At 37.6% G+C, this 25,827-nt stretch overlaps 1 protein-coding gene across 1 annotated transcript; it reads right to left on the bottom strand.

Annotated features, from left to right (window-relative positions):
• Positions 1–23,300: 23,300 nt before the first annotated feature.
• Positions 23,301–25,389, bottom strand: LOC111025065 (uncharacterized). Its single transcript, XM_022302919.1, has 4 exons — positions 24,958–25,389; positions 24,275–24,862; positions 23,724–23,972; positions 23,301–23,618 (listed from the first exon to the last, which is right to left on the bottom strand). The coding sequence occupies exons 1-4, from the start codon at positions 25,387–25,389 to the stop codon at positions 23,301–23,303; spliced, it is 1,587 nt and encodes a 528-aa protein (XP_022158611.1).
• Between the last annotated feature and the right edge of the window lie 438 nt (positions 25,390–25,827).

Here is a 25,827-nt window from a genome sequence, read left to right as displayed (position 1 = left end):
AGTAAATGCACGAAAACATAAAGAAAGTATTTTTCATTGAATTTAAATGAATAAATAAGTCATACAAGGAGTTCTAGCTTAACCCTTTTCTCTTTCGAGCGTGAGGGGAGTTGAAACTCGCTAAAGAACTTTAAAAGAACATAATGAACAAAGAACGGAAGTAAGAAACTGAACTAAAGGCAATACGAAAGGTAAAAGCGTGAAAAACAAAGAAATTAACAACTAGAACATGAACATAAAACCTAAAAACGTGTTCTACAACTAGAGAGCATCTAAAAGAAGATGAAATGAAGGATGGAAGGGATGATTTGCTGAGGGATGGATGGCTTCGTTTTATAGCACCATAGGTTGGTTGAAACTCCCCTCCATTTTAGGTGGAAAAGGGTTGAGATTCACCTAACCACCTCACTTGGACTTGGACTCATGGTTTTGAACATGTGGGAAATATCCTACTTGCCCTTCATTAATCAAAAAGTGCGTTTTGACAAATTGCCCTCCAAAAATGCGCCAGGCGCAATTCTGCAAAAAAACAGAATTCTGTTATTTTCTTCCAACTTTGACCGTATTTATCTCATATTTTTCCTAATGTACCATAGTTTGACTTTTATGCAGAAATAATCTATGTATGTTCTACTTTAAGAATATGTGGTTCTTTTTGGCAAATAATAATGGGAAATGGGTCAAAAACGTGGTCAAACAGGGCTACCGACACATGTTTCTACAGTAAAAAGTCAAGCCTAACACACCCCCAAACTTAGCCATTTGCTTGTCCTCGAGCAAAAACAACAACAAATCTAAAACAATCAACATGCTAGAAATATGAATGGTCAACAATCCAAATGTCCTAAGTAAATGAATCATATAAGTCTCAGGAAAGGCTCCACAAGCTAAACGTCCTAACTTTCCTCTCAAGCCAACAAACCATAAACCATCCTTTGTTTTGAAAATAAAAACGATTCTAAATCTTTTTTTTTTCTAAAACAGAAAACTCTTTTACAAAACCATGTAATATGCACACTTCCATTTTTATTCAAAAATTTTAACATCAAGTGGACCGGCTACTAGCCCTTGAGGTTTTCAACACACTAACATCGATTTCAAACCACAGCCACTCATAGAAACTTGTTAGGTAGCAACCCGACATAAAATGATGTCGACAATGGTTTTCACGAAGTCACCTTAATATGTAGGCTACCACCCTCCAAGATGCTAACGCCACCCATTTAAACAAAATGAATGTCTATAGTGGGACTCGTGAAAAAGTAAGTGCGTTTTCTTTCCTCTTATGTTTCTTACCACTCTTTTCTTACTCTCACTTTTATTTTTCGTTCCCCCACTCTTATTTTCACTCACGACACTTTTTTGACTTGTTTTTCTTCTTTTGTACTCTTTTCATACTCTTTCGTTCGAAAAAAATTTCTTGCATATGACTCTTTTATTGCTTGCATTTTCTTTCTTGACTCTTTTTCAAAACATAAAATGCATTTTCTTTCTTAAAACAAAAAGACACACACCGTCCCCCCGAACTTAAAGAAAACAGTGTCCTCACTGGGGAAAGAAATTTTGAGAGATGCAAAATTTTGGCACAAAAAGGACAAGGACTTCCAAAGCAATGAAAAAGTTAAGGTTTCAAAACAAAAAAAAGCCGAACACAGATTTATAACCAAAACAAAAAGAATGGAAAATGACTTATGACTTGATCATAAAACTAGGAAATCTAACCTATTCATGCCCTTAGAAATCCTCATCGACATGATACAAAATCAAAAAAACAAAGGAAAGCATTTCATTAAAATGATGAACATGTTGAGAGTTTAGAAAAGATGCATTGAAGAAGCTAAGAACAAGCTAGTAGCTAGAACAACGAAGCATGCAAGCTTGAACTTTAAACATATGCAAAAGCACACTTTATAAACATTCCTAACAGCACAACATCCCAACACTAATCTAAAAACAAAAACTAAACTAAACAACCTATCATGCAAACTAAAAGAACAAAAACAACCAACACAACCTAACATGCAAACTAAACTAACATACAAAATCAAGATCCAAATATCGAAACAAAGAGAGGGAGATACTCCCCTATTCATCATCGGAAGACTCATCGTCGTTGGAATCTGTAGGAAGAAGGGAAGAAGATGGTAAATCGACCGCAAGCTCATCGGGGAAAGAAGGTGCTTCATCACCGAATATCTTCTTGAGGAACTCATATGTGGCACGTTGAGTAAACAAAAGAAGCTCGTACTTGTGCCTAAGCTCATCATATTGCTCCCTAGTCACCACCCCTCGGGTCTCGAGATCCGCAGCGGTAATGGGAGAATCTTCCTCTCGAACAATGGAATACCCCCGAACTCTTCTTAGTGATGTGAACGGCTTCTTGGGCATCACAACATTGGCATCATCGGCCTCCACTCCCCCCTGCAAGCATAACTCAGTTATTAGTCTAAGAAAAACAAGAAAACCTACCATTTTCTCGGAGCAACTCCGAATCTCGTTCCTTATGAGCTCCTCAAAGTTGAACTCAACACCCTTCATGAGAATGTACACCATCATCGCCCTGTTGCGCTTAATGGAAAAATCGTGAGAAGTGGGTATCAACCGGTTCTTCACCACATACATCCAAACTATTGCTTGCTTGTTGATGTTAAGCGGCTTTAGGGAAAGCTTCCCTGTGGTTGAAATGGTCCATGTCTTATGTGGTCTACAAATAAGCCTACGCGCCTCCTCCACTTGCTTGTCCGATGGATGCACCAAAATTTCATTACCTATGGCATTAAAAACATCCAACAAACCATAGTGAGTATTAATAATGGAAGGCGAGAATTTTACCACTTTACCTCGTACTCTCACTACATCCCCTCGGTTTGGGTTAATGGCAGTGTAAAACTCTTTCCCCAAGTCCTCTGATACACGTGTAATGGAGGCAAACAATGTCTCCCAACCATTCTCCATAAGCCTCCTTCTAACATATTCCGGCACCAGCTCTTGGGCCTCATGAAAACCTCTCTCAAGGAGGATATCACGTGTTGTGAAGGTGGGCCTCCTCACCTCCAATCTCACCCTTTTTACTCTTGATGGTGTTTGCTCGGTAGAATCGGTCTCCTCTTCATTGGTTTCCTCAAGTAGCTATTCTGCCCCTCTTTGCACCCTAGCCCTCTTGGCTTTTTTAGATGGACCAGCCTTGGCTTCTTTTTGGGCAGCCAAACGTGCTACAGCGGCTTGGGTCCTAGGCCCAGAAATTGCGCCAGGCGCAATTTCTGCCACTTTTTTCTTCTTTTGTGTTTTCTTCACCACTTCAGCCAAACTCACCTCCTCATCTTAAGTCTCTGCATTAGCAACAAAGTTTGGGTCAGAAACATTCAAACTCGACAAAGAAGGGGTCTTACCTTGTGAAGAAGAGGAAGATGATTCCTCCATGGCCTCACTAAGGACATCGACAGGACCAGATGTTCCTTCTTGCTCTTGTGCAGGGGGCTTCTCATCATCTTGCTGAGATTCATGCACTGGAGTTCGTACTCTCACTTCATATTGAGAGATATCATCATTTTCTTCCTCCTCTTCAAACTCATCTGCATGCATTTTTCGGGGTAATTCTCCAAGATCTTCATCCTCTCCATCAACATTCAATTGTCTTTGTGCTACCCCACTATTTCCATCATCCTCTAATAGATCTTCTCCCCTTGCTTCATTCAACGCTACCAAAATTTCGGCAATTCTCGATGTTGTCCTTTCTTGTTCTGAATCATCAAGAACTAGGGGCATTTTAGTCAAGATAGGATCTGGAAAAGATGGAGACAAAATACCTTGTAGAGTGGCCGGTAGAGTCTCATCCATAATTGCGCCAGGCGCAATTTGGCTTTGAATTTCGACCGTGGCCGAATCTGAGTGCTCCAAGGGCTCCGTGTCGTGTTCTAAGTCTCTACTAACCTGTTCTTGACCTTCAACATGCACAGCAACAGTAGTGGAAAGAGGGGGAAAGATAGACAGTTCTAAAGACTCGGAAACGGGGTTATCTTGAGAAAGATTCATCCTACGACGTATACTCATGCTATTTAACTCAAGTTGAATCTCCTCACTCACTTTCTTTGAGTTTTCCATGAATTCTTGCCATTTTATGTTTAGTTCCTCAATTTTCTCATAAACTCTCTCATTCTCTTTATCCCTAATTTCGTTATTTTTACTGAACATCTCCGCTCTCTCTTGAAGTCTAGCTATTTCATCATCTAAGACAGCACCTTTTTCTTCTAGAGATTGATTTTTTCGAAGATAAACTTTATTAACACCTCCTAATCTCTTTTCACTAGAACCTTCTTTATTAACCCTAGCATCATGAGATTCCATATTCACTTTTTCAGAATTTGAACCAGCTATGGATAGGTTTCTCCTAGGGTTCATTCTTATAGCTTCCTCATATTTTCTTCTTTGTTCCCTAGGATCAAAAACTAACTTTTCATGAGAACTCCTAGGAGGTTCAAGTGGAATCATACCCGGTTTGGTTGGTGGAGGCAACAACACTCTCTTATTTTCCTTCTCTTTGTCGTATGGCTTGGAGGAAGATGAACCTTCCATGGTTCTTGAGTTTGCTTCACGATCGACAACGAAAATCCCTCCAATAAACCCTAAAAGTGGCGAAAAAGAGAGAGATGAAAGAGACTTTGAGATTCTTTGAGATTTCTTGAGAGAAGATCTAAAAACAAGTGAGAAAATTATGGTAAAAATCGTGAATGGGGTGTTTTCAAATTCTAGGGCTTTTTGTTTTATGTTTTAAAACCTATTAAAGACATAATTGGGTTTAAAATTGGGCCTCTTTTTGATTTAAAAACAACCCAAATCTCATTTAAACATAACCCACATAAAGCCCACGAAAGCCCTAATCCATAACTCAAAAATCGAAATTGTCTCTTAAATTGCGCCTGGTGCAATTTTGATGAGGGTCGGATCTTGATCCTGAAAAATTCAAATGCAAAAAGAAAAATTAGATTTGGAATCTACACAAAAAAGCCTTAAAGAAAATGTAAAAATTTTGCAAAAAGAAGACAAAAAATATTTTACGTAAAAACGTCCTCAACACGACCGATGAATTGTTTTAACTATTTTTTTTTTTTTATGATTAGGCATGCTTAACAAATAGACAGTAGTTTTAGCAGCAGCACACAAGGCATGAAGTATGATAAGGAGCCTGGGGTACATAGAATTTTAATGCTTATATGACCCTAACTTGTAAGACTAAACATGATATATGTTATCCACAAAACATCTCAACATGCTGTCCAGCTTATGCAAATATTTCGACCTATAAAATATCATGACTAAGCATACATGAACAAAACAACATTATATCAACAACGTAACAAGGGTTAGAAAACTCCATCGATTCAGCTAATGAGAAAATAACAGCCACCAAATGGCGTTTTTTCTAGGCATTCCATATTTAAGTCTTGTTTTGTTTCTTCTTATGGAATAATGCTCACTGCTCTTTGCCTTATGCCTCGCTTATTTTCTTGGAAACTCCAATCCTGTACTAAGAAAATGAAATTATTAAAATGTTCAGGACATAAAAAAAACTGAAAAGTAAACATGACACTAATGTACAAAAGTTCCCTCCTATTGATTTTACTTTCAAGAACGTTGGAGGCTTTCAACTTTCACTCGTTTCGTCAAGCTCATTTGATCTCTCTTCTACTACTACCATGTCACAGTTTCGCTCCTTCAAAGCACAATATGCTTTAAGGTCTAGCTCGAGGGGTAGTTGACTTACTTGTATGCATTGATTTTTGAAAATTGGAATTTGGGATGAAACTTTAACGTAGAACCCTTCATCTGAACCTATCACATTTTCTCCTAGTTTTTCATTTACTTGTAAGCTCATGCTCCATTACCTCTATCGGTTTCTCGGGTTCAACTTCCTTATTCTTCCATACCTCATTTATCACTTCAGGGATTGGTGGATCATCATTGTCTATTGGGAGCTCAAGTTCGTCATCTTCAAGCTCGCTCCTTTCATTAATTGCCTCACCTTGCTCATTGTTTGGAAAAGCTTCTGGTAGACTATTCCTCAGCTCATTAACCATCAACTCCACTTGGATTTGCAGCCTGCGTATTGATTCATCAGTTCTCGCCATAAAGTCTATCATAGTCTGTTCAAGGCTAAAACTTTCCAATAATTGCGTTTGTTCTGGCATCCATGGTTGATTGTATTCCTGTTGAGATTGTGACGGGAATTCTGGTGGGAATGCATGCTCATATAGATGGAATATACTTTCAGGTTGAAGCTCTCCCCACGGGAAATTCGAATGATCCCTCCAATCTTGGTTGTATGGATTTGAATAATGGTTGAATTCTTGTTGGTTCCCTTGTTGACCTGGATAATAAAAAGATGAAGGATTAGATGGACAATATTCCAATGAATGACGAATATCACCACAATATAAACAACATAATTGATTCACAGGAGCTATGGGCATGTTACTTCCCATTGGAAGATTATACATAAATTGAGACTCCATTTCCAACACTCCTGCTGGTTGTTGGCTCAATACAAGTAACCTCCTATTTTTTCATTTCCTCCTATTTTTCAGTTTTTTTTTCTCAACCTCTGTTCACGCCTTATCCTCTTAAGGGTTGTTTCAATCTCTAGATCAAAGGTCAACCAACCAGACCCTGTGCTCATACACAACTCCCTTAAAGGTTAGATATAACAATTAAGTCCAATGACAGAGGTATGCAACAATCACACATGAAACAATTCACTTGAAAATAATATGATTTTGAAAACTAAGTCCCCGACAACGGCGCCAAAAACTTGTTCGGATTCTCTCTACCTTTAAAAAGATTAGAGACTCGTGCAAGTGCACACGGTCACAAGTAATACTCGGAGGTAATCCAAGGTCGAATCTTCAGGGACTTGTTGCTTTTCAAAATCAAGTAATGCAGTGAAATAGTTCAAATATGCAATTGTGATCTAGGAAGAAAATAATGGTGAAATGTTGTTGTTTGGGGTTTTAACTATAAGGCAATTTAATGCAACTCAACCTCCTTGTCTCCTACCATAGTTTTGATGCAAAACATGGAGAACACACTATGTTCGGAAAATGCACCAGGCGCAATTCCTGACTTTTCTTGGGATTTGAGTTCTACTCTTTCACTACAGCTTTTGGTTGCTGCAGAGACTATGGTAACCTACAATCATATTTCTATGTGTGATTACAATCCTAGAGAATATCTACCAACTCATTTGCATTATGGGTCAGAGGGCCTATTCCTAGGACCATATTTTATGCGCTTATTCCTAAGTCACATCCCATATTGGTTTCCTATTATTTTACCTAACTCACCTTTCCCAAGGTCGGGCTTTGGTGTATAAATCATGTTTCCACTGGCCAAATGGAAAAAAGATGTAAAGAGAAGTTTTTAGAAACCAACACAAAAAAGTGCCAGGCGCAATCTGGCCAAAATCCCGAGCGTGCTGAAAATCAAATCATTTGACTAAGGCATTCCATAAGGAGGTTGATAACTAATTTAGAACATAATTAAATGAAAGTAAATGCACGAAAACATAAAGAAAGTATTTTTCATTGAATTTAAATGAATAAATAAGTCGTACAAGGAGTTCTAGCTTAACCCTTTTCTCTTTCGAGCGTGAGGGGAGTTGAAACTCGCTAAAGAACTTTAGAGGAATAGAATGAACAAAGAACAGAAGTAAGAAACTGAACTAAAGGCAATACGAAAGGTAAAAGCGTGAAAAACAAAGAAATGAACAACTAGAACATGAACATAAAACCTAAAAACGTGTTCTACAACTAGAGAGCATCTAAAAGAAGATGAAATGAAGGATGAAAGGGATGATTTGCTGAGGGATGGATGGCTTCCTTTTATAGCACCATAGGTTGGTTGAAACTCCCCTCCATTTTAGATGGAAAAGGGTTGAGATTCACCTAACCACCTCACTTGGACTTGGACTCACGATTTTGAACATGTGGGAAATGTCCTACTTGCCCTTCATTAATCAAAACGTGCGTTTTGACAAATTGCCCTCCAAAAATGCGCCAGGCGCAATTCTGCAAAAAAACATAATTCTGTTATTTTCTTCCAACTTTGATCGTATTTATCTCATATTTTTTCTAAAGTATCATAGTTTGACTTTTATGCAGAAATAATCTATCTATGTTCTACTTTAAGAATATGTGGTCCTTTTTGGCAAATAATAATGGGAAATGGGTAAAAAACGTGGTCAAACAGGGCTACCGACACATGTTTCTGCAGTAAAAAGTCAACCCTAACAATGTGTGTACTGAATTATTGAAAGTTACACCAAGAGAAAAAGATTTAGTTGGTGGTCGTCTTAGCTTACCATGGTTGGCAAACCAGTTTGATGATTTTGCCCATCTACCAGATGATGTTTGATGTGATCATATTTGACCCAACACTCCAAAATGCCACCTACGCCAACAATAAAGAGAAGCTTGAGGAAAGACCCACTAAACGAAGGAGGCTTTATTGGACCCATCAACAAATTTTGACCATTTTGAAGGCCAATGAAGAACCCACTATGGTCAAGAGAAAGCATGGAGAGCATGAGAAGCCAAGCAAGTGGCCTTAATTCAAGGACAAGCCTATCTAAAGGCCACCCGCACGCATGCATCGCTAGGCGCACACCCCTGCTGCGCACGCCAACATGCTGCGAGAACCTCACAGCACGCCCCCTGCCGCGCACACCAACATGCTACGAGAACCTCACAGCACACCCCCTGCCGCACGCACCACAGCCTTGCTAACCTCACAGCACACAATCCATGCGTGTGCTGCCTGCCAAAGCACCCATTGCCTGCCGCCCCAGCTTGCACGCCATTGCTTGCACCCGCACTTACACGCCCACGCCTGCCGCTCATGCCTGCACACCAGCGCCTGCCCAGCACCCATGTGCACCCCTGCCTGCCGCACATGTCCGCGCGCCTCCTGTTAGTCCAACACCCATGCGCACAGCCATGTCTGTTCGCGCGCCCCACTCCAAGCGTCTGTGCGTCCTTACCTCCTTCAGCGCCTCTGCCGCCCAGTGCCCAACACCCCGCATGCCTCTCAGCACCAGCACGCGCCTAGCGACCTCGCACGCTCCCCAGCGCCCTAGTCCGTCCCCCATGCGTGTGCGTGGCCATGTCTTGCTGCCCACTCAATCCCATTTAAAGAAAGAATTTCCTTATGATTTTGGTTTATTTGATGGGATTTTATTTGAATTTGATTTTGTTTTATTTTTTTTTGAATTTCACAATTTTAAATTCCAACTTTAGGCAAGTTTAGCAACTTTTAGGAAATTATCAATTTTTATTTTCTTTTTAATTTTTGTTATTTCCTTAAAAGGCGAAGGGTCTTGAGCTATATATAGGCATGTACCCTCAATTGTTTGGGATTACTTAGATCTTTTGAATTGAATAAAACCAAGTGTGTTTTTTTCCCTCTGTCGGGTTTATCGAATCCCTTTGTGTGGTTAAACTTAGGTTATCGTATTTGACTCCCTTGGAGCATGCTTGTTTGATTGGTCATCAAACTCGTGGAGTGTTTCCAGCCTCGAGCATAGTGAGTAATATGTCTGCTCAAGGTAACGACTGCAAAGGCAAATCCTCTAAATCTTAGCCTTTCAGGTTGAACGAACTATACGATTGGATTCAAGTGGTTTGTGGCTTGAGTAGCTCAATACACTTAGGTTGTCGCGTATCATTTGGTATCAGAGCTTAGGCTCTAGACCGGGATATCCCCACCAAGCCAACATTCAAGTGAGCATCTCCAAAGGGTATCCCCACCAATATCCACACTACAAAAGGACAGGAAGCCGAGAGGTTAAGTAAGGGAGTGAGAAAGTATTTTCTTTGTTCATACTAACCTTTACTTGTGTAGTGATGGCAACAAGAGGAAAGTCTCATGACACTAAAAAAGAAAGAGACAAGGCCAATGTGAGCGATGAAAGACTTAAAGAAGCTCAAATCCAAACATTTGCAAGGTTCACACAATGGCTTGAAGATCTTTACCGAATCCTTACAAATGATGAACACACGTGTTCAAGGATTGGAAAGGCCACAAAGATTGCCACACCTAAGGAGACCAATGAGTCCAAGAGAGATATCCGACAGTTCCCAAGAATAAGAGGTAGGTACTTTAAATGAATACTTTGCTAATGAAGATCTTTTTGATGTATGTCCTCCAAGAAGAGCATACATTGGCCAAGGGAGAGGAAGATTCCAACATCACCGAGAGAGGCCAAGAAGAGAAAACTACCATGGGAGCATCAAGTTAAAAATCCGAACCTTCCATGGGAAGTCTACACCCGAAGAGTTCGAACCATGGGAGAAGGAAATTGAGTTAGTGTTTGCATGTCATAACTATGATGATGGCAAGAAGGTAATTCTCGCAATCACTCATTTTAAGGATTATACACTAACTTGGTGGGATAAAGTGACGTCTCGTAGAAGGAGGAACAATGAAGGACCCGTAGACTCTTAGATCGAATTCAAGGAACTCATGAAGAGAAGATTTGTGCCACCACACTATCATAGAGTAAATTCAAGGAAACTTAATAAGCTTTATCAAGGCACCAAGGGAGTTGAAGACTACTACAAAGAGATGGAAATGTTGATGAGTCGTTTGCAACTAGAGAAAGATGAGGAGACCACTATGGCTCGATTCTTGGATGGTATTAATCCGGACATAACCGACAAAATTGACTTGCAACACTATGAAGACATTGAGGAACTTCTACACCTCGCCGTCAAAAAAGAGGAGCAAAAACCAAAGAAGAGCTAAAAGGTATGTTAAATTTACCCCTAAGACCACTAGTAGCAAGATGAAGAACAAATCCATAGAGTCAAAACCGAAGGCTAGTTATGAAAATGGAGGGTCATCCAAGTCCAAAATCCATCCTGAAATTCCCAAGACTAGGACTAGTGATATTAAATATTTTAAGTGCCATGGAGTAGGCCAGCCGAAATTACTCTAATCAAAGAGTCATGATACATAAAGAGGGAGAGCTAGTCACGGATGATGAGGAGGAGGAAAAGGTAGAGGTTAATGAGAGAAAAGAATAGAGTAGTCAAGAGGAGGAAGTAGAAGAGGATTTCAAGGATATAGCCTTAATAGCTAGAGGAACCTCAATGTGCAATTTAAGGATGAACCCTTAGAGGCACAAAGAGAGAACCTATTCCATACTAGGTGCATAGTAAACTCCACCCCATGTAGTATTATCATTGATAGTGAGAGTTGCACTAATGTTACTAATAAGGATATAGTGGAGAGGTTGAATTTAGCCACTACACCCTACCTACGACCTTATAGCCTACAATGGTTCAATAATAGTGGAGATGTGAAGGTCCAAAAGTAAGTTCAAGTTCCATTTAACATAGGTAGGTCAAGGACAAGGTCATTTGTGATGTTGTACTATGCATGGTAGTGATTTCTTGCTAGGGAGACTGTGGCAATTTGATAAGAAAGTAAGTTTTGATGGTTTTCTTAACAAATATTCCTTTAAGCATCAAGGTAAGAAAATCACGCTTGTACCTCTTTCTCCAAAGGAAGTACACATTGATGAGTTAAAATTGGAAGAAAGAAGGTTGGAGGCCGAGAAAAAGGAAGTTATTGAACTCCAAATTAAGAAGAAGGAGAAAGCCCCTAAAAAGAATGAGAAAGTCGTGACCCTCATGGTTAAAAGAGATGAAATAGAGCGAGCTCTATGTGCTACACAATTAATTCTTTTATACCTACATGAAGGTAATGATCTCCTAACTCAAGAAAGAAAAAATACTTTGCCTAGTACTTGTGTTGAGTTTTTATAGGATATCGAAGAGACAATGCCCGAAGTCATGCCATACTTGGAGAGAAGAATGGAAGAAGAAGAAGGAGAGCAACAAGGAAGCTCTTTTGAGCCACATACTTAAGGATCCCAAACACCTCAAGAGGCCGAGTCACATGAGGAGAGCCAACATGACAATCAAGTGGAGATCTTTAAGAATAAGGAAAAAAATGAAGTTTTCAACTTTATCAAGGTAATAGTCCTACTATATATGCTTATCATTGGACTGACTTGCTTCGTTTGGATGAGGTAAACAACTTGATTCGAGGACAAATCCAATTCAAGAAGGAGGAGATGATGTGATCATATTTAACCTAACACTCCAAAATGCCACCTACACCAACAATGAAGAGATGAGGAAAGACCCACTAAACAAAGGAGACTTCATTGGACCCATCAACAAATTTTGAACATTTTGAAGGCCAATGAAGAACCCACTAAGGTCAAGAGAGCATGGAGAGCATGAGAAGCCAAGCGAGTGGTCCCACTTCAAGGACAACCCTATCGAGAGGCCACCCGCACGCACGCACCTCTAGGCGCATGCCTTTAAGCACACGCATCCCTGCCGCGCACGCTAACATGCCACGAGAACCTTAAAGCACGTCCCCTACCGCGCACGCCACAACCTTGCTAACCTCACAGCGCACGGTCCATGCTCGCGCTGCCTGCTCAAGCGCCCATCGTTTGCCACCCCAGCTTGCACGCCATTGCCTACCGCCCGTGCCTACACGCCAACACCTGCATACCCGCGTATGCCCAGCATCCATGTGTGCCCCTGCCTGCCGCACATGCCCGCACGCCTGTTGTCCGCCCAACGCCCATACGTGTAGCCATGTCCGCCCGCGTGCCTCATGCCAAGCGTCTGCGCATTCTTGCCGCCTTCAGCACCCCTACCGCCTAGCGCCCAGTACCCCAAACGCTACTCAGCGCCAGCGCCGTCCAGCGACCCTGCACGCTCCCCAACGCCCCTATACGTCTCCCATGCACGCACCCAGCCTTGCCTTGCCGCCCACTCAATCCTATTTAAAGAAAGGATTTCCTTATGACTTTGGTTTATCTGATGGGATTCGATTTGAATTTGATTTTGTTTTATTTCTTTTAAATTTAACAATTTTAAATTCCAACTTTAGGCAAGTTTAGCAACTTTTAGGAAATTATCAATTTTTATTTTCTTTTTAATTTTTGTTCTTTCTTTATATAGGCCAAAGGCGCCTATATATAGACGTGTACCCTCTACTGTTTGGGATAGCTTAGATATGTTGAATTGAATAAAACAGAGTGTGTTTTTTTCCCTTTGTCGTGTGCAAAACCCCTCCCTAAATATCGAATCCCTTTGTGAGGTTGAACTTAGGTTTTCGTATTTGACCCCTTCGGAGCATGGTTGTTTGATTGGTCATCAAACTCGTGGAGTGCTTCCAGCCTTGAGCATAGTGAGGAATCTGTCTGCTCAAGATAACGACTGCAAAGGTAATCCCTCTAACTCTTAGCCTTTCGAGTTGAACCAACTATACGATTGGATTCAAGTGGCTTGTGGCTTGAGTGGCTCAATACGCTTTGGTTGTCGCGTATCAATGTTGATGATGAGGCTCTGCAACGTTATGCTAGGGTATACATTCTTACCCTTATTGGAGGTATTGTATTTTCAGATAAGTCGAACATTAGAGTCCACTTGATGTACCTACCTCTACTAGCAGGTTTTGGTATAGTTGGACAGTAGAGTCGGGGTGCGGGTTGTCTTGCCTGGCTTTATAAACAGTTATGAGCTGTAGCTATAGATGCACAAGATATAACACAACCAGTTATATTACTACAAATTTGGACATGAGACCGCTTCCCTCTACTAGCACCCCGTAGATTCCATGTACGCGAGAATAACTTAGGAGATAGACCATTGGCAGTACGGTACGTAATTTTAATTTTTAGTTCAAGTAATTCACACGTATGTTTCTTCAATAAAAACTAACGTTCAACTTCTCATAAATGTAGATGGAACGATGATTTTAGAGTTACTGAATCCCCGACTCACGTACTTATCCAATACCGATTCATGTTGGATCAACTCATGCCGCATCAATTATTATTAATTTTATTTATGTATGATTGTTTATTAATGTTGCATTTATTTTTGGCACTTATATTACAAAATTAATTCATATTATTTGGGAGCCATATAGGCACTTAATCAGGGCGTTTACCCGAGTATTGGCTTATTGGTCAACATATATGCACCACTAGGAGTCCTCTCTCATATGATATTAACATCTTGTAGAAGAAATTGCTTACCGCAAGTGTACGAGTCACATTTTAATATAGTTGGTAAGTGAATACCGATATTTTCCTATGGATTGAGTTTCTAGCTCACTCAAGTATCACAGATACAATCGTTCAACTTTATTTAAAGAACCAAAATCAAATTTATTTAAAGAACCAAAATCAAATGGGAGAATAGAATCAAAGCAAATAAGCATGCACTAAAATAAAGATAAAATTAATAGGGAGAAATAAAAATATGATTAATTCTTGATAAATTTACAAAAGAATAACTCATTGTGATACCATATAGAAATGAGTTAATTGGAAAACATATAGATCAATTGATCTTCCTGTAAGTTCTTAATCAAATAGAAACTAGTTGATTTTTTCCTTCCATAGGCTAAAACCAGATAAGTAAGTAACCATAACAAAGGAATAAGAGACAGTGATGGAAAAAAGATTAACACCACAGGATTATACTGGTCCGCCCCAATATTTGGGACTATGTACAATCTTTTGCAAAAAAGCAGGTTCTACTATAGGTGGAAATATTACAAGGGATATCTCATTCAAGATAACCTTATACACATTATCTTGCTTCTATGTACCCTAACAATAGCTACATATGAATACACAATTGAAAACACCATCACTAAACCCATGGGATATAGACTCCTATTCACAGTACACTACCCATAACCACTCAAGTCTCTTTTATTTGGATTATGTAGGAACAAAACTTTAACAAAAGAGCTCTATTGATAGGAATCCAAATATCCTAATCCTTATAAGAAAATAATATCCTAATACTTATAAGAAAGCAATATCATACTCCTTGTAGGAAATCGTAGTAGTATTGAAAATCCTTCTTTTCATAGGACATGGGTCATCTGTTTTTTGCTCCAATATACCAACAGGATTCATCCTCTATTTAACTACACGAGAGTGAAGATAAACAAGAAAAGGAAAATATAACACAATAGACACAATCCTTAATTGTCCAAAATACACGAGATAAGAGGACAATGGAAAGAGAAAGAAGACAGATTAGGAATGTATCAATGATTTTTAATTATAGAATATATACTAATTAAATTAGAACATAGAGGCGCTAGCCAATTTGAAGGGAGCCAAATCTGCGAAATTGCTACTCATATGGGCGGAGAATTTGCTAGAAATTTTAGGCATTGATAATTCCATTAAATTCCAAATTCCATTAAATTCCAATCAACCAACAATTTTAGAAATTGTGGAATTGATAATTTTAGGAATGGACATTTGCTTTAACATGGGAGCTTGTAGATCTTTTTCAAGAAATGTCTTAGAGAATTTATTTCACCTATTGAATCGGTAAGCCAATTACTTAATAACCCAATAATGAATGGACTATTAATTCTATAGGCTATGAACTATGAAATTTCAACTACCTCTCCCAAGTACAAGTTAATTCTCTTTACTAATTAAGAAACCAATATTCATATCTAGTTTCTATAGCAAATAAAGGCTTTATTGGATAAGTATTTTAACCATGTTTTAAGGACTTCTAAATCTCTTGATCTTAAAACTCCTTTAGTTATGCATCCCAGTTCAACTCTAAACCACCTCTCCCAAGCGTAAAATTTAAAGTCTAAAATCAATCAATCTATAGCCAATAGATTAAAGACATTAAGCATACAGATACATAAATAAAACATTCATAATCATTCAATCAAGAGAATTAAATTCCATAAAGTTTAATGACTACAGCAACCCCTAAGACAAAGGAACTTAGCTGCTCATATTCAATAAAAAACAATGAAGTCTCAAAGAAAATTTCATAATAAACTACAAAAATTAAGGGAAAATAAATAAACTAAATTTGTTGTATTGATTTATTGTCCCCGACACAATCTCCACGATCCCAAGCATTGAAAATTTCTTCTCTAAGCTACTTGATGCTCCTTTTCCCTCTATTTTCGAGTTACCTCGTGTCTCTCTCCCAAAAGTATGTCAAAAGGTCATTCACAACGCCATAGGTGAGCATCGTGGCATTACAAGGAAAAAAACGGATGAAAAAATACACCTTCGAGGCGCTCGGTGATGGCGCCTAGGCCTTGTCCCCTCGGGTAGAAAATCTACTTTTCTTGTTTTGTGTTGCAGGTGTTATGGTGCCTTTTTGGGTGCTAGACACTGTTCTTCGTTGCTGACTTGGGCTACTATTAGTGATAACTTCATAAGGGGGTGTTTTGTGGCATAAATTGCGCAACTTTGGTGTGAAAACGTAAGAGTCCTTAGGGAATTAGCAAGAAAAGAGAAGCATTTAGCTAAGTAGTTACCTAAGTTGTTTACAATTCTCAATATCCTTGTTTTTAATGAAGTTGAGTTAATTATTTGATTATTTTGGTGTGATTTGCAGAATTTAGGATGTTTAAGCTGGGAACTATCAAGGTTGCTGTAGTGCTACAGAGTTTCCATGCTAGAGTCTATCCAGTCTGGATGCTCTCGCATATGTAACTGCGCAGTAACTTGTTGCCCCAATTTTAACTGTCTTCGTACAGCTTCCAGATGTTGCCCTAAATTTAAAAGCCTGATATAAAAGGGAAACAGTGTCTAACCACAAAAAGAGAGAAATAGCACAGAGATCAATTTTTGCATCAATTTCAGAGAACATTTCACACCCATTTTTCGATGAAGAAGCGAACAAAGGAGAAGCTTCACCTTGTTTCATCACTAAGCTGGGTGATTTCCACCATTACTGAAGCTTCTTACTCAATAGGTTCCATTCTCTTCTACCCGTTGCTTTGTTATCTTTTAGTGTCGGGGGGGGGGGGGGATGAACAGCTTTCGATTTACTGTGTTTTAGTTGCTCTTATTGCTGATTTAATAGAGGTGTTTAAATTTTTTCATCTTACTGATTTTGTTTGGCCAATATTATTATTTTGTTAGCTTGTTTGTGGCTTGGGAAATTCCTTATGATGCATGTTTACCTCTATTACTGTTAGACTTCTCTCTTTGAAGTAGGATGGTGAGTACTCAGAGATGAGGCTCACCCTTTCGTGCCTATAAACTATGCATATTGCTTGTTTATTTCACAGCGAGAGTTTGGAATAACTATGTTTAGGTATCTCAGGAGAGAGTCATGTCTGTTTGGGCAATCAGCATTTGAGTTTGCTAGAGCGTAGATAGTTGTGAGTGAGAGAAGTTGCATGATTCCCCCTCGATTTACCTTCATAACACATCACATAACTTGTGTCAGTTTGATCTCTATTTCGGATGCTCGAACACAGAATCGCATAGAATTTATGTTCTTGCTTATTTATTGTTTTATTCATTTAATGTTGCAATATTCATACCACGTTAATCATTTTTATTTTGAAATTTCTTTTGGGTATTCTGTTTTACTACTTTGAAGTTTAGCCTCAGTCCCTGTGGAGAAGACCTTGTTTTATACCACAACTGATTATTTTGGTGAACACTTGCACTGGTTTTCACGTAAGTTGTGGTCTAGCTATCATTTATCCTCTCAATTCGATTCATTTTGTCTCGTGTCGTCATGATTATTCATTCTTGCAAAATATAGTTTATGTGCGTAAATCTGTCATAAAAAACGAAAACTAACAAATAATTTCAATACAAGTCTCATGAAACGTAGCTTGAGTGTATGGTTACATATTTCAAAACTGTCAGATGTTTGTGAGCCTGTGTATTTATGCACTATGTAGTTGGCCTAAAGGAAGACTTCAATTTGGCAAAATAACAAGTTCACATATAGTTAGATAATGATAAACATAGATAATATAAAGTTATATGTCATGTGAGAGTGGTTGTCGATCCAAAGAAAAGCTTTCACCTGACAGGATTGGTTATCAATGTTTGATCACCATTAGGGGCAGCTCGAGATGATACAAGGCCTTAGGCAAAACTTTGATGAAGAGGCTTTAATATAGAAAATATAATCTAAATTTTATTTATCTTACTTTTTGAGATACAAAATTATATATTAAATTTTGATAATTTAAGTTCATTAATATATCTCTTTCAATAGACAATATGTCAATTCCATACAATATTTCTTTTGACATAGTTGACCTTAAATACAAGTTGATTAATTTTAATTTTGAAAAGCTTCTTTCAAGGAAAGCAATTGTTACCAGTATTGTTAATAATATTATATATGCAATATATGCATTTGGAAAAGTGTTTATTTTCTTTATATAATTTAATATTTGAATATGATAATAAATTTCATTTTGCAAGACTTCTCTTAATATTTTTAATTAAAAAAATTAATTGAAACCTTTAATTTTTTTTAAAAAAATGTATCATGTAATTTTAGTGTATTTTCAAGATTAATAAAATATCTTTTCAGATTAGGATCATCTAATGACTTTAAAAAATTTATATCAAATAAGAAGTTAAAATATTTTCATATAGTTGAAATTGTTCAAATCTATTTTTAAGTGAAGAAATTGGTTTTTTTATAATATAGTAAAAGTAATCAATTCTAAAAGAACTTTCGGGTGATCGTATTTCTTCAATATCAATTCTCATCCAATTATTATCTTTTTCGAATCATTATTTTTTTACGAAATATTGGTTGTATTTTCATATCAGTTGCAATTTCCTTAGCTAAAATCACAGCAGTTGTGAATCCATTTTCTTTGTATTTTTCTAAAAATTACATTAAACATTTGAAGTGATCTAAAACAACACCAATATGCATATCTTTATGTCTTAAGACTTTACCCACTTAATTTATAGCAAATAAAATATCATATGATATAGTCATGTCCAACAAGAATTCAAAATTTTCAAATTCATACGTAGCTAAACAATTAGGTTCAGTTTTCATTTTCACCTTAGGATCTCCACTATTTTCTCCTAATTTCAATAAAGCTTCCCTTATTTGAGGGGCTTGAAATCATATTGCTTTAACACTTCCAATTCGACTTTTCCATCGTATTTCTGACAATGGTTTGAAAGTCAAGTTGGTTATATGATTAAGAGTTTCCATCGTTTTATAGATGAGTAAAATAATGAATAAATGCGTTGAACAACTAGAAAATAAAGAATAAATACGTTGCACAACTCAAAAAAATGTCATAGCTCTAAGACATGAGCTAACCACATTAAATAATACTAGATTGAGATTATGAAAACTACAAGATGTATATAATAATGCCTGAGGATTTATTTTCAATAATATTTTTTGTACACCTTTTTGTTTTCCTTTCATATTAGATCCATTGTCATATCTTCGTCCTCTTATAGTAGATACATCAAGTTTAAGATCTTTAATTGTTTTTATAAGCACATCAAATAAACTTTTTCCAGTATTATCTTCAACTTTTAAAAATTATAGAAAATATTCTTCTATTTTTATTGGACTTGTTTAAGTATCAACACACCTCAATATAAGAGACATTTGTTCTTGATGACTTACATCAGGTGTGCAATCTAATATAATCGAAAAATATTCTGCTTCTTTCATTTTTTCAATAATTATATATTTTTATTTAAAGTCCTAATAGTTGTATCAGTTCATTTTGTATATTATGTCCAAGATAATGATAATGAATTTCTTTATTTTGAATACGACGACCATGTTGTTACATTATTGGATGATATTCTACAATCATTTCAATTAAGCTTAAAAAATTTACATTATTTTCTTCATAAATTTTTTCATTACTTCCTTGAAACACTAAATTATTTTTAGCAATATTTTTAGCAGCAACAATAATTCGTGTTAATACATTATTCAATTATTTTTATCTTTATTAATTAATATTTAAAGAATTTGTCAATTGTTTTATTTTTTAACAATCTAATTTTTAAATCAACCCAAATATTCATATTAAATGTGTTCAATACCAGATTCATGACTTTAAGCCTACAACTACGATTTTTCCCATCTTTAACTCCTTCATTACCTAATTGAACTATATTAGATTTAGTATCAAATAACTTAGGACAAAAACAAAAAACTTTATCAAAATCCTTTGAGTAAACTAGCCAATTTCTATCATGTCTTTCACTGTTAGATAATTTTCTAATATAATGAATATTAGAAAAATGTCTATAATTTTCATCTTTCGAAAAAATTAAATTACTTTCTCTATTTTTTGGGACACTTTTCTATCAATAAATCGATTAATTTAGAATCAATATTTTCACATCTTCTTGGATCACATATATTATATTCATAATGCATCATGCATGTCTCAATATTATTACTAATATCATCAATGATTTAGTATCAAATAACTTACCACAAAAACAAAAAACTTTATCAAAATCCTTTGAATAAACTACCCAATTTCTATCATATCTTTCACTGTTAGATAATTTTCTAATATAATGAATATTAGAAAAATGTCTAGAATTTTCATCGTTCGAAAAAATTAAATTACTTTCTCTATTTTTTGGGACATTTTTCTACCAATAAATCCATTAATTTAGAATCAATATTTGCACATCTTCCTGGATCACATATATTATATTCATAATGCATCCTGCATATCTCATTATTATTACTAATATCATCAATGATTTAGTATCAAATAACTTAGGACAAAAACAAAAAACTTTATCAAAATCCTTTGAATAAACTACCCAATTTCTATCATGTCTTTCACGGTTAGATAATTTTCTAATATAATGAATATTAGAAAAATGTCTAGAATTTTCATCTTTCGAAAAAAATTAAATTACTTTCTCTATTTTTTGGGACATTTTTCTACCAATAAATCCATTAATTTAGAATCAATATTTTCACATCTTTCTCGATCACATATATTATATTCATAATGCATCGTGCATGTCTCATTATTATTACTAATATCATCAATTTTTTTTTTCACTTTCACATTGGGCAATCAACAATGTGAAATAATTTTTAAAAAAAAGTAAAAGAATTTTAACGAAAAACCTGGAACTTTGAAGCCGCTAGGTTGAGTTGAGGAAATATGAAGCTTCCATTTCCGCCTAGCAATTGATAATCTTGTGAGACGATCACGATCAAACTTTGAGGTTGGAGAGAGATAGAGAGTGAGAGAGGCAGAAATTACTGATCGAGAGAGAGGAGGAAAGTTTAAGTTAAAATTAGTGTAGCCTACATAATATATTTATCAAGTTCTTTAGAGAAGTTGAAAAGTTTTGTTCTGAAAAACAAATAAAAAGATAAAAAAAAAATATGGAAGGTCTCCCACCCTCCTTCAAATATAAACTTGGAGAATTTTGAGGAGATTATATTAATGGGTTGAGATTTGTAAGAACATTTAAAAGGAATATGATTAAAAAGATTAAGGTTACAAATTTGAAATGTAAGCCAACTGTTTAGTCGTCGGTCCCCAAAAGACACGTCATTCAAGTTATCTAATCACAAGGGTGAGCGTCCTATAGAAGTAAGATGTCAAGGTCGGAACACTGCCAAACTGGGCATTTTCAGTCGAACTAAAAGTCAAGCAGAGCGGCTACCCCGCTCCCACGACGACACACTTCAACTGCTTCCTCCCATAACGCACGATTCCCTATTCTTACGGAGTGGGAATCGCGTCATTCAAACGAGTATGCCACCCCTACACAACGGTTACTTTTCCTTGTCTCCTTATAAGTACCCCAGAAATCAACGAAGGGGGTATGCGAAAACAGACTGATAATTTACTTATTATTATTTTTCATTTGGCAGACAGACTAACTAGACTGTCGGAGTGCTAACTTGTTTTTGCAGGTTTCAATCCACGAGTGTTCACAGCATAGTCGCTAGCATCGCACATTAATTCAAAAGGTTGGTTCTAGTCTGGAGCTGTCGTTATGGGAGCATGGGTGAGAGCATACTTCAGTGTATCGAACGCCTGCAAACAGTCAGATGTGAAATTAAATTCTTTATCAATCTCAAGCAAAGAACAAATAAGTTTAGAGATTTTCGAAAAGTCCTTTATGAATCTGTGAAAAAAACGGGCATGCCCCAAGAAACTGTGGATGCCCTTCACATTCACAGGTGGGGGCAATTTCTCTATTACTTTAATTTTTGCTTTGTCCACTTCTATGCCCTTTTTGGAGACTCTGTGCCCTAACACAATTCCTTCTTGCACCATAAAGTGACACTTCTCCCAATTCAGGACTAAGTTTGTTTCTTCACATCTTTGCAGCACTCTCTTCAAATTATCCAAACATTCTGAAAATGACTTTCCAAAGACTGAAAAATCATCTATAAACACAGGTCAGAAAAGATGGCCATCATGCACCTCTGAAACGTTGTTGGGGCATTACAAAGCCCGAATGGGATTCGCCTGAAAGCGAACGTTCTGTAGGGACAAGTAAAAGTTGTTTTTTATTGGTCTTGATGAGCGATTGTAATATGATTATAACCACTGTAGCCATCTAAAAAACAGTAGTACTCCTGACCTGTCAGCCTGTCCAGCATTTGGTCGATGAAGGGGAGAGGAAAGTGGTCCTTCTTTGTGGCTTTCTTCAACTTGCGATAGTCCATACATATACGCCATCCAGATACTGTGTTCATGGGTATCAACTCACTATTTGCATTCTCCACTACAGTCATACCTCTTTTCTTGGGCACACAATGCACTGGACTTACCCACTCGCTATTTGAGATCGGATATATGATCCCTGCATCCAACCACTTAATAATTTCTTTCTTTACCACCTCCTTCATAGCCGGATTGAGTCTACGCTGGGGCTCTATAGAGTTCTTGCAATCCTCCTCTAGTACTATCTTATGCATACAGAAGTTTGGGCTTATCCCCTTGATATCCGCAATATTCCATCCAATTGCTCTCTGATGTGCCTTGAGTATATTCAACAACATTTGTTCATTTTCTAAGGGTAAGTCCGCTGCTATGATGATTGGCAATGTCTCTGATAAACCCAGGTAAGCATATTTCAGATGTTGTGGCAATGCTTTAAGCTCCAACACTGGCGGATCTTCAATAGATGGCTTTGGTAATCTAAGCTCCGAGTTTGTGACGTCTAGGAACTTATACATTCTTTTCACAAATCCTTTGTTAGTGTTCATGTATTCTGATTGGACATCTTCTAGCTCCTCTTCAAACGCGTCAGCAACACTTTCGGCGTCAATTGCTTCTAGGTGCTCAAACATGACTTCTGTTTCCAGCTCCTCCATTAATGCTTCATCCAATATCTTTATTACTGAGCACTCTTCTGATTCAGCAGGAAATTTCATGGAGTCATGTACCGAGAATTTCACTTCTTAATCCTGTACACGCATTGTGAGCTCACCTTTGTGGACATCTACCAAAGCTCTCCCAGTTGCAAGGAATGGTCTTCCAAGAATAATAGGAACCTCCTTATCTGCATCATAATCCAAAATAATGAAGTCCGCAGGGAAAAAAAATTTATCTACTATTACCAAAACGTCTTCAATTTTTCCCTCTGGATGCGTAATGGATCGATCTGCTAGCTGCAATGTCACTATTGTGGGCCTTGCTTCTCCAATACCCAACTTGTTGTAAATTGATAACGGCATGAGATTGATGTTGGCGCCCAGATCACATAAGGCAAGCCCTATCTATTGTCCTCCAATTGAAACTAGTATGGTGAAACTTCCAGGATCTTTCATCTTTGTTTGAATTTTGCTCGTGAGTATGGTGCTGCAAGCCTTAGTCATTTCTACCGTATCATACTCTCCCAGCGTTCTCTTCTTTATGAGTATCTCTTTCAGGAACCTCACATAATTCGGCATTTGCTCTAAAGCTTCCACCAACGGTATGTTCACGTGCAGTTGCTTCAAGACATCTAAAAACTTATTGAATTGAACGTTTCGCTCCTTCTTCTGCAACCGTTTAGGATATGGTGGCGCTGGACTATACTCTGCTGGAGCATTTTCATGCTCTGCCTGCTTTCTTTTCTCGGGCACTCTAATCTGTGTCGACCCTGTCCAAGTGTTTTAGTAATTACTGGATTAATTGGTTGATTGGATGTGTTCTGACCCTCCTTTGGTTGTTCAGCTGTCTGCTCTGGTGGAGTAGGCACGACTACTTCTGCTGGCTCACTGTCCTGTTCTGATTGAGTTTCTCCTTGGTCAGCTTGAGTATATTTCTTGATCGATGCTGGAGCATTCGGGTGCACCGGAGGTAATGCTTTCCCACTTCACAAAGTGAGGACCTTGCATTGTTCCTTATCATCTCTTTTTGGCACTTATGTATCGCTAGGTAATGCTCCAACCGGTTTGCTCTTCAAATCCGTAGCTAATTGGCCTACTTGTAATTTTAAATTCCTTAATGATGTAGCTTGGCTTTGCACAGTGGCATCATTATTGGCCATGTATTGCTTCATCAGCTTTTCCAAAGATGCAATTGATCCTTCTGATTGCCTTCGTGCTACCATTTGTCCTTGATTCACAAAACCAGGAGGATAACTTACCTTATGCTGAAATGCTGGAGCACTAGATGTTCCCGCATTGTGTCCTCCTTGATCACCACTCCAACTAAAATTGGGGTGATTCCTCCAGCCAGGATTGTACGTATTCGAATACAGATTGTTTCTATTATTCTGCGGGTTCCCCAAATAATAAACTGACTCCGGATTTCCAGGGCAGTTATTGTAGTGGTGATCTCCCTCGCAAAAAGAACATGAAATCCCTTGAATTTGGTTGACATTAGCCGTACCAGTTAATGCTCCAACTGAACTTTGCTGCATCATACTTCTCATTACCAAGACCGTCAGATTCTCAATGTTTGAATTCAATGTAGTGTATGATTCTGACTCAACTAGCCCCTTACTTGATTTTCCTTGAACAGCTCTGGGATCAGGCTATGAGTGATTGTTTGATGATATTCTTTTCAAAATATTGAATGCTTCAGCTTAGGGTTTTGCTAGCAATGCCCCATTTGTAATGCATCAATTACTAGGCGTGTGGCATCATTCAGATCTTTGTAATATGTCTCTATCTGTATGCACCTTGGGATCCCATGGTGAGGACAGCTCTGCAATAATCGTTTGAAACACTCCCAGGATTCACTGACTGATTCCCCAGCAAATTGTTGAAAATTGTTGATCTCACTGCGATACTTAGCATTTTTGCTGGGTGGGAAGTATTTCATCAAGAACTTCTCGGCCAAATCATCCCAACTTGTAATAGACTCTAAGGGAAGGGACTCCAACCATGTTCTGGCTTCATCTCTAAGTGAATATGGAAATAGCTTAAGCCTCAGCACTTCATTGCTCAATCCTTCGTTTTTGAATGAATTGCAAACTCCCATAAAGAATTTCAGATGCTGATGTGGGTCCTCCGTTGCATGTCCATGAAATTGATCCACTGTCTGGAGCATCTGAAACATCGTTGGTTTCAGCTCAAATTTGGACGCTTCAATTTCTGGCTCTGTGATAACTTGGTTGAAGTTGTAAAATGCTGGAGCTGCATATTCTGTCCATGTTGGCTGCCACTTGTTGTCACAGTAGGGTAAGCAACAACAGGAACCTCATCTACTATTTCATCTATTCTCACATTTGGTCTTATAGGCGCATTAAACTGAACTGGCTGATTTATTCTGTCCAGGTTGGCTGCCACTTGTTGTCGACTCTACTCTCATATATTTTTGTGGAAGGTGCGCTATATTTCGTGATCAATAATATATTCTAATCCTTTGTAATCGTTCATGCACCTCACAAAAACACACATCAAAATATAAATGTGAAAACAAGAAAAGTCACTTCAGCACCGTATCTACAAATATCAATGTTGAAATAAAATCACAAAAATCCCCGACAATGGCGCC

The sequence above is a fragment of the Momordica charantia genome (assembly GCF_013281855.1).
Source record: "Momordica charantia cultivar OHB3-1 chromosome 7 unlocalized genomic scaffold, Mcharantia_2.0 BLBB01000007.1, whole genome shotgun sequence".
Lineage (NCBI taxonomy): Eukaryota > Viridiplantae > Streptophyta > Magnoliopsida > Cucurbitales > Cucurbitaceae > Momordica > Momordica charantia.
This window is presented reverse-complemented; position numbering and strand designations above follow the sequence as displayed.